The following is a 9,390-nucleotide window of genomic DNA, read 5'->3' as shown; positions in this document are numbered from 1 at the left end:
AGGGCTGGGCTGGAATTGCCAGAGGAGCTGTGGGCAGTGCTCAAGGCTGGGTTTGGATAACCTGGGCCAGCAGGAGCTGTCCGTGGCTGTGTCAGGGTGGGGTTGGGTGATTTTTAAACCCAGGGAGCTGTTCCTGGGTGGCAGAGGAGGCTCAGAGCTCTGTCCCCATCCCAGTACGCCTGCTACGCCATCGGCAAGGACGTGCAGGCCATGAAGGCCGTGGTGGGGGAGGAAGCTCTGACCTCGGACGATCTCCTGTACCTGGAGTTCCTGCAGAAATTCGAGAAGAATTTCATCGCTCAGGGTAAGCATCCAAACACCTCCCAGCGGGGTGGGGCTCATTCCCACAGCTCCCTGTGACATTCCCTGTCCCCTCTCTGTCCCCACAGGGCCCTACGAGAACCGCACGGTGTACGAAACCCTGGACATCGGCTGGCAGCTGCTCAGGATCTTCCCCAAGGAAATGCTCAAGAGAATCCCCCAGAGCACCCTGGCTGAGTTCTACCCTCGGGATGCAAAGCACTRAGCCAGCTCCCCGTGGCCCTGCTCCGTCAGATGCTGGTTTGGTTTCCTTTTCCATGTGTTGGTGTTTTCCTTGTCGCCCTTCCAGCTCAAACCAGCAGCAGGTGACACTTTGTGTTCCCACACTGAGAGCAGTTTGGAAAATATCCCTTCTCCCAGAGCAAGGCTGGATTTTCAGGAGGATGATGAGGGCAGCTCTTAGAAAATGTGCAATATCCACCACCAGGGCTGGGGCTTGAACTGGGCATTTCGAGGGAATGGCTGAGCAGAAATTGCAAATCTTCACTTTGAACCCAGGGGTTGGAAAACAGGAAAGGCTTGCAGGATGTTCCTTCGTGGAAAATGCAGTTTTTTCACCAGATTCTGAAAGGTTTGTGTGAGCTGAGAAMAGGGGAGGTGACACTGGGGACTTTTCCACCAGCAAAGGGGGAGAAGTCCCTGTGCTTTCAGGGGGTGCTACCTCAAAGGAGCAGGATAAAATTTAATCCCTTAATTACAGTTTTTTTATTGAAGTTGGCAGAGTAAATTTTCTCCTTCACCTTTCTTTTTTAGTTTGAATTCTGGAAATGCCAGACAGAAGCAGCAGCTCCATCTGAGCTCAGAAGTGTCACCAAAGCTGTTGGTGGTTCAGGGCTCTGTGCTGCTGCTGAAAACCAACCTTAAACCTGGCCTAAGTGTGCTCAGCTTTTAAACCGTGGCCTRTCCTACACAAAGCAACAGGAGTTGAAAAAAAAAAAGAAAAAAAAAGCAGCTTTTTGTGTGAGAAAGGATATTTTGAACCTGCTCGAGGTGTGCTGGGCTGTGCCGTGGCTGAAGCTGTTGCRGTTTGCACTCCAGGCACAGATTTGCCTCAGCCCTGAGCTCAGCATTCCCAAACACTGCAATCTTGGCTGGGCAATTCCGTGTTGTTCCTTTTCCAACGGGTTCAGCCCAGGCTCCGGGCCCGCTGCTGCTGGCACAATTCCCTGCTTTTCCCAGGCTTTTCCTGCAGTCTGAGCTGAGCTTTGGCTCAGCAGAGCCTGTCTCACCTCCCCACAGCCGTCTGGGAAGGTGCTACCACGACTGCAATGTGCTAATTCCAGCTCCCCCTGACGTCTCCATGTGCAGTTCTCTGGTTTGTTCYGTGTTTTTTCTCTGTGGCTGCAGCAGCAACGATTTTATTCCAGTGCATTCCACCCGAAGCTGTGTCGAGTTTCTTCTTCCTGAGGTTGGGATGGGAGGGCGGAAGCGTTGGCATGAAAATACTTTAATGTAGAGAATCTCTAAATATTAAATTAAATATGGAAGGTGTTCAACAAATGGGAGCTTTGGTGAATTTGGGGTTGAAAATCACTTTGGGGGGTTGGTCCCTGGAGCCACCCCCAATTGTCCCTGGAGCTGGTGGCTGAGGGAGGAGGAGGATGAGGATGGTGGAGGAGGATGGAGGATGGAGGAGGATGGAGGAGGAGGAGGAAGATGGAGGAGGAGGAGGAAGATGGAGGAGGAGGAGGAAGATGGAGGATGGAGGAGGAGGATGGAGGATGGTGGAGGAGGATGGAGGAGGAGGAGGAGGAGGATGGAGGAGGAGGAGGATGGAGGAGGAGGAGGATGGAAGAGGAGGAGGAGGATGGAGGAGGAGGAGGATGGAGGACGGAGGAGGAGGATGGAGGAGGAGGAGGAGGAGGATGAGGAGGATGATGGAGGAGGATGATGGAGGAGGAGAATGGAGGAGGATGAGGAGGATGATGGAGGAGGATGGAGGAGGAGGAGGATGGAGGAGGATGGAAGAGGAGGAGGAGGAGGCTCTGCCCTTCAACCTCAGTCCTCAGTGCAGTCACGGGGAAAGGCTTTGCAGGAATGTGCAGGGAATGTGAGAGCTCTGTCCCCACCTCCCTCTTACGGGTTTGTGCTTGAAAACCTTCAACTCCTTCAAAATGAGCTTTGGGCTGGGTTTGCTTCGGATTTTGGATGTTTGGGGTTCAGTCAGTGGGTGCAGCCAGCCCCATTCCCTCCCTTGGGCGGGATCCCGGGTTAGGACAGAGCCTGGCCCTGGTAGGAACAGCTTGAGCCTGGCACAGGGGACAGGATTGCTAAACCCGGGGGTGCCAAACCAGGAATGCCAAACCCAGAGATGTCAAACCCAGAGATGTCAAACCCAGAGATGTCAAACCTGGGAATGCCAAACCCAGTAATCCCAAACCTGGGGCTCCCAAACCCAGGAATGCCAACCCAGGGATCCCAAACCCAGGAATCCCAAACCCCGGAATGCCAAACCCAGGAATGCCAACCCCAGGAATGCCAACCCAGGAATCCCAAACCCAAGGATCCCAAACCCAGGAATGCCAAGCCCAGGAATGCCAAACCCAGGGATCCCAACCCCAGGAATGCCAAGCCCAGCTTTGGTGTTTCCCCCTCCAGCAGCTCCAGGCCAGGCTGGGCTCAGCTCAGGGATTACCCCGGCGTTTTTCACTGCTGTGGGATGAACAAAGCGCGCTCAGGGCCGGCTTTGGGGCCGTCCCTGTCCCCTGGCACCGCTGTGCCAGCTCCTGGTGCCAARCCCGGGGTGGGGACAGCGGGGACAGCAGGTCCCGGCTCAATGGGCCGTTCCGCTCCCCCAGCTGCCGCCGCCGCCGGGCGTTTCCAGCCTGAGCTGTTTTATTCCGTTTTTTTTCATCCCCTAATGAGTAACGAGCAGCGCCCGGGGGCTGAGCCGCTCGCCGAGGGATGGCAGCCGGTGGCACACGCCAGCTGTCCCCGGGCTGGGGCCGGCACGGGCGGTTCTGTGTCCCTCGGTGCCGGGCTGGCAGATGCGAGGCAGAGCCGGAGCTGCCGCCGCTCATTTGCACATCAAAAGCGCTTTTTTTTTTCCTCCGAGCCCGCCCGGCTCTGCTTCATTCCCCATCCCCGAGTTTTGGGKCTGGCTCTGTCCCCGCACCAGCCAGACCCCGGTTCCAGGAGATGCGATCAGATTTGCTCGGTTCGGGGTTGATTTTCACACTCTGATCGCTCCCACAATCCGGGCCGGGGTCACTGTCCCCGGGACCCCCATCTGCGCTGGGGTCACTGTCACAGGAGCCATCCCGAGCAGGATTTTCTGTCCCTTTCCTCCCCAGCAGCTTTGAAGGATCTAAAAATAAAATTCCCTCGCTCCTGGGGCAGCGGGAGCACAGCCAAGGTGTCCCTGCAAAGCCCCAAAAGTGCCCGGTGCCTTTTTGGGGTACCCAGATCCCTTCACAGGAGCCGTGTTCCCTATAATGGGAATGTTTCCCCCATTTTCTGTTCCCCARCCTCCCCCTCTGCCTCTCCCCACGACAGTTGATTCCGTTTGGAGCAAAACAGCACAAACAGCCAAAACACGACCTTGGGTTTGTCACAGCTCCATCCCTCCCTCGGGAATTGTTTTTCCTGGATCCCCTCAGGGATGAAAGGGGGGTCGGGGTGGAAATCAGGCTCGCCTGCCGGGGGCCAGACGGATTATCCCGATCCCCCAGAGCCCAATCCCTGCTTTTCCCGGGTTATCCCAGCTGCAGAGCGGAGATAACGCTGCAGACAGCAGGGCCAGGTGGAGGGATGTCCCCAGAGGGCTGTGACAAACAGGGACACGCCAAACCCTGGGAGCGTCAGCCAAGCTGGCCGGGAGAGGCTGGGGAAGTTTTAAAAAATTTTTTTTATTTATAAATAAAACCATAAAATTACCAGTAGTTTACATCAGTCACCAGAAAGAACATCCAAACAACGACAAAAAAAAATAATAAAAAAAAAAACTGCAGAAAAATAATTCTCTGTCCAGGCTGGGGCCGGGATGTGACACTGGAGTGACACACCTGGAATGCGGACGGGCACACACAGCGCAGTTGTGCAAAGGCAGCACGGCGAGGCCTCTGGAGATCACACCAGCGAGCTGGGGGGGACACGGGGCCGAGGGGACACGGGGACAGGGATGGGGACAGTGCCACCGAGGCCAGCGGGAGCGGGGAAATGCCGGGTGGGGCGTGGGGAAGGGCTCTGCTCCCATAGCTGTGCCCTGGGGGATGCACAAAATCCCTCCCGGCATCGCCAGCCCCGAGCTTTTTGTTTTCCAGAACGTTCTTTGGCAGCTCTGGGTGAARGCTCGGCCCGAGGTGGCCCCGGGTGGCAGCCACAAAAATCAGAGGGTGGCTTTGTACGGCGGGACACGGGCGAGGATCGGCTGAGAAAGGCCCAGGACCGATCGGAAAAGGCTAAAATCAGCTGGGAAAAGGCCAGGACTGGCTGGGAATGGCCAGAACAGGCTGGGAAAGGGCCAGGAGCAGCTGGGAAAAGGCCAGGACTGGTTGGAAAAGGCTAAAATCGGCTGGGAAAAGGCCAGGACTGCCTGGGAAAGGCCAGGATCAGTTGGGAAAGGCCAGGACTGGTTGGAAAGGTCCAGAATTGGCTGGAAAGAGCCAGGACCGGCTGGAAAGGCCAGGACTGGCTGGGAAAAGCCAGGACTAGTTGGGAAAGGGCCAGGACTGGCTGGGAAAAGYCAGGACTGATYGGAAAAGGCTAAAATYGGCTGGGAAGGGCCGGGAAGGGCCAGGATCAGCTGGGAAGGGCCAGAACGAGCTGGGAAGGGCTAGGACTGGCTTGGAATGGCCAGGACTGCTTGGGAAAGGTCAGGACTGGKTGGGAAGGCCCAGAATTGGCTGGAAGGAGCCAGGATCAGCTGGGAAAGGGCCAGGAAGTGCCAGGACCGGCTGGGAAGGGCCAGGACTGGTTGGGAAAAGGCCAGGACCAGCTGGGAAAGGCCAGGACTAGCTGAGAAGGGTCAGGAAGTGCCAGGACCGGCTTGGAAAGACCAGAACTGGCTGGGAAAGGGCTAAGACCGGCTGGAAACAGCCAGGACCAGCTGGGAATGGCCAGGACTGGTTAGGAAAAGGCCAGGACTGGCTGGGAAGGGCTAGGACTGGCTGAGAAAGGCCAGGACTGACTGGGAAAGGCCAGGATCGGCCAGGACTGGCTGGAAAAGGCTAAAATCGGCTGGGGACATCCAGGACTGGCTGGGAAAGGCCAGGATCGGCCAGGACTGGTTGGAAAAGGCTAAAATCAGCTGGGAAAGGGCCAGGACTGGCTGGGAAAGGCCAAGACTGGCTGGGAATGGCCAGGACCAGCTGGGAAGGGCTCTAGGACCAGCTGGGAAAGGGCCAGCACTGGCTTGGAAGGGCCAGGATTGGCCAGGACTGGCTGGAAAAGGCTAAAATCGGCTGGAAAGTGCCAACCCSTCTGGCAGAAGTGGGGCAGTGGTTCGGGGTGCTCGGGGCCGGGCGCAGAAGGCACAGACTGGTTTCTGTGTGTCACCTTTCCAGGCTGGGATTTGGCACAGCTCGGAGCCCTCGGCTGAATCGGCGGCGTTGGGATTGTGCCAGACCCCTCCCCAGAGCCCCGGAATGGAAAATTGCAGCAAAAATATCATTGCACTGGCACAGAGGGGTCCCGGCTGGAACCCCCACCCCATAAATTGCCCTAAATGTTCCCTCCCCCATCAGAGGGGACACGAGGGCCACCAGCAGTGTCACCTCACCATCCACGATGGTGGCAGGAGGAAAATTTTAAGAGCTGGGGTAGAAATTAAGGTGTGTGTGGTGGGTTTGGGGTTTTTTACCCGGCTTTCTGCAGGAGATAAGGCAGGAGATCACCCCAAGCAGGGATGGTCCCAGTGAGGGGCTGTGGGGTCAACACCAACCCCAATCCTTGGCCGGAATGTGCCTGGGACATTTCTGTGAATTTTTGGACCCAGAAATTTTCTTGCTGCCTGGCAGCCGGGAAAAGGGATGGAGCAGCCAGGAAAAGGGACGGAGGAGCTGGGAAAAGGGATGGAGAAATTGGGAAAAGGGATGGAGAAATTGGGAAAAGGGATGGAGCAGCAGGAAAAGGGATGGAGCAGTCGGGAAAAGGGATGGAGGAGCCAGGAAAAGGGATGGAGCTCTCGCTCGTGGGAGCAGGGAGAGCTGTGAGTGCAGTGCAGGGGGCTGTGCTGGAGTGAAGGGGAATTCGGGTGATTTTGGGATAATTTTGGGGTGATTTCAGGATGATTTCAGGGTGATTTCAGGATGATTTCAGTGTGATTTTGGAGTGATTTTCGGGTGATTTCGAAGTGATTTCGGGGTGATTTTCAGGATGATTTCAGGCTGATTTCAGGGTGATTTCAGGATGATCTCGGGTTGATCTCAGGGTGATTTTCAGGATGATTTCGGGGTGATTTCAGGGGCGTGGGCTGTGCCCAGCAGGGCAGGTACAGGTGGGGTCCTCCCTGAGACCCTCTCAGGGTGGCACAGGGGGATGTGGCAGTGGCAGGAGGTGGCTCTGGGCTCCCACAGCACCCTGGGATCGGCACCGGCGCAGGGAGGGTGAGGAGGGGGAGCTTCCTCCAGAGAAACGGGGACCCTGGGGCCGATTCCTGTCCCAGGGCAGGACTGTGCTGTGCCACTGCCACCCCCGGAGTGGTGCCACCCCCAGAGCAGAGCACCCCATGGCACTGGGCACAGATGGCAGAGAATTCCCTGATCCCCAGGAGTTCTGGTCCCTGCCCGCCCCTCCAGGGGCTCCTCGGGGGCAGAGGGGGCAGCGCCGGGGCGGGGGAGCTGCGGGCACGTCAGCATGGCACGAGTGGCTTTGTCACCTCTGGGACACAACGGGTGACAGAGGGATGGGGGGGACACGGCTGAGCTGGGCCACCGGGAGGGGACAGGGGGGACATGGCTCAGCTGGGCCACCGGGAGGGGACAGTGGAGGAGGGGACAGGGGGGACATGGCTCAACTGGGCCATGAGGAGGGGACAGGGGGGACACAGCTCGTCCCTGGGCCGTGAGAAGGGGACAGTGGCAGAGGGGACAGGGGGACACGGCTCAGCTGGGCCACACAGGGACCGAGCTCCTCTTTGGGCCACCGGGAGGGGACAGTGGAGGAGGGGACAGGGGGGACACGGCTGAGCTGGGCTGTGCAGGGGGCTGAGCTCCTCCTGGGGACACGAGGAGGGGACAGTGGAGGAGAGGACAGGGGGACACGGCTCAGCTGGGTCACCAGGAGGGGACAGTGGAGGAGGGGACAGGGGGGACATGGCTGAGCTGGGCTGTGCAGGGGGCTGAGCTCCTCCTGGGGACATGAGGAGGGCACAGAGGGGACACGGCTCAGCTGGGCCACACGGGGACGGAGCTCCTCCTTGGGCCACCAGCAGGGGACAGGGGGACATGGCTGAGCTGGGCCACCAAGAGGGGACAGTGGCAGAGGGGACAGGGGTGACATAGCTCAGCTGCACCACTCAGGGGGCCAAGCTCCTCCCTGGGCCGTGAGGAGGGGACAGTGGCAGAGGGGACAGTGGGGACAGGGCTCAGCTGGGCCACCAGGAGGGGACAGGGGGCACACGGCTCAGCCGGGCCACATGGGGACCGAGCTCCTCCTTGGGCCACCAGGAGTGGACAGGAGGACATGGCTGAGCTGGGCCACCAAGAGGGGACAGTGGCAGAGGGGACAGGGGGGACATGGCTCAACTGGGCCATGAGGAGGGGACAGGGGGGACACAGCTCGTCCCTGGGCCGTGAGGAGGGGACAGTGGCAGAGGGGACAGGGGGACACAGCTCAGCTGGGCCACGCAGGGGGCTGAGCTCCTCCTTGGGCCACTAGGAGTGGAGAGGGGGACATGGCTGAGCTGGGCCACCAGGAGAGGACAGTGGAGGAGGGGACAGGGGGGACACAGCTCAGCTGCTGAGCTCCTCCTGGGGACGCGAGGAGGGGACAGTGGCAGAGGGGACACGGCTCAGCTGGGCCACACGGGGACTGAGCTCCTCCTTGGGTCACCAGGAGGGGACAGTGGAGGAGGGGACAGGGGGACACGGCTCAGCTGGGCAGCACAGGGACCGAACCCCTCCCTGGGGGACACAACGAGGGGCCAGCTCAGATCTCAGTGGCGATGATGTCCTCGTAGGGGACGTCGGTGCCGGGGATGTCCAGCTCGATGGGCTCCTTGCCGTCCTCCCCGGCCGCCAGCTGCTGCAGCATCTTCTCCAGGCTCTGGTTCCTCTTGTACATGTGCAGGTAGCTCTGCTGCAGCTGCTTCTGGTAGTGGATCACCTTCTCCTTCTCCTCGCGCCACGTCTGCCGCTCSTGCTGGAATCCGCTGCTCATCTGCTCGTTGTTGTCGCGCTCGGCTTTGAGCTCCGCCCGCAGCCKCTCCAGCTGCCCCTGCAGCGCTTGGGCATCGTCCCCACCCAGCCCCGGCCCCTCGCTGACCCTCTCGCGGAGCTCCRCGATCTCCTGCTCCAGCAGGTTCACCTTCTCCCGCAGCAGCTCCGACTCGTTCTTCTTGCGCTGCAGCTCGTTCTCGCACACCTCCAGCTCCATGGCCTTGGTGCGCAGCGACGCCTCCAGCTCCTGGGTCTTCATCTCCAGCCCTTCCATCTTGAGCCGCACCTCCTTGAGCTGAGCTTTCAGGCTCAGGATCTCCGTGGTTTTGCTGGTGAGCTCGGTCTGAGCCTCCTTCAGCTGCTGCTTCAGCAGGGAGATCTCCCCGGATTTCTGGCACACCTGGGTGTAAAAAGATCTCAGTTAGGTAAATCTCTGTTAGATAAGTTTTTGTGAAAACAAAGTTATGAATTGTTACTGAGTAACTTAGACTACAAGATAAACCAGAATGAGGTAGAAGAAGATGAGAAAAAGGAGGATGTGCCTGCAGCAGTGTAACACGTACCTCGCACTGATTATGAAGAAGAAATACAGTAAGAAGTAAGAACAAAGAGCAATTAATGAACAAAAGAATGATTGAGGAAGAAGCAAAATGTTGAAAACGCTGATTTAAAACAGTAAGGCGTACAAAAATATGCTTTTGCAAATATATTAATTATATGTTAAGATGTAATAGACAGACTGCTAAATTAC

General features: G+C 58.3%; 2 protein-coding genes across 2 annotated transcripts in view; one reads left to right on the top strand and one right to left on the bottom strand.

Annotated features, from left to right (window-relative positions):
• The window catches only part of ATP6V1B2 (ATPase H+ transporting V1 subunit B2), a gene marked incomplete at its 5' end in the record, with an annotated part of 7,698 nt that extends 6,001 nt beyond the window's left edge, over positions 1 to 1,697 (top strand). Inside the window, 2 exon segments of the mRNA XM_057387234.1 lie at positions 175 to 304; positions 390 to 1,697. Of these exon segments, the coding sequence (XP_057243217.1) occupies positions 175 to 304; positions 390 to 724 (465 nt within the window).
• Positions 1,698 to 7,509: 5,812 nt separating this feature from the next.
• LZTS1 (leucine zipper tumor suppressor 1) overlaps positions 7,510 to 9,390 on the bottom strand; it is a 6,019-nt gene continuing 4,138 nt past the window's right edge. The window contains exon 3 of the mRNA XM_057387239.1: positions 7,510 to 9,039. Coding sequence (XP_057243222.1) covers positions 8,410 to 9,039 — 630 coding nt within the window. The 3' untranslated portion in view covers positions 7,510 to 8,409. The remainder of the gene's footprint in view (positions 9,040 to 9,390) is intronic.

This window comes from Malurus melanocephalus, unplaced genomic scaffold (assembly GCF_030028575.1).
Source record: "Malurus melanocephalus ecotype Western Australia unplaced genomic scaffold, MMel_1.1 scaffold_1161, whole genome shotgun sequence".
Classification (NCBI taxonomy): domain Eukaryota; kingdom Metazoa; phylum Chordata; class Aves; order Passeriformes; family Maluridae; genus Malurus; species Malurus melanocephalus.
The sequence above is the reverse complement of the archived record's forward strand: the minus strand, read 5'-3'. Positions and strand labels throughout refer to the sequence as shown.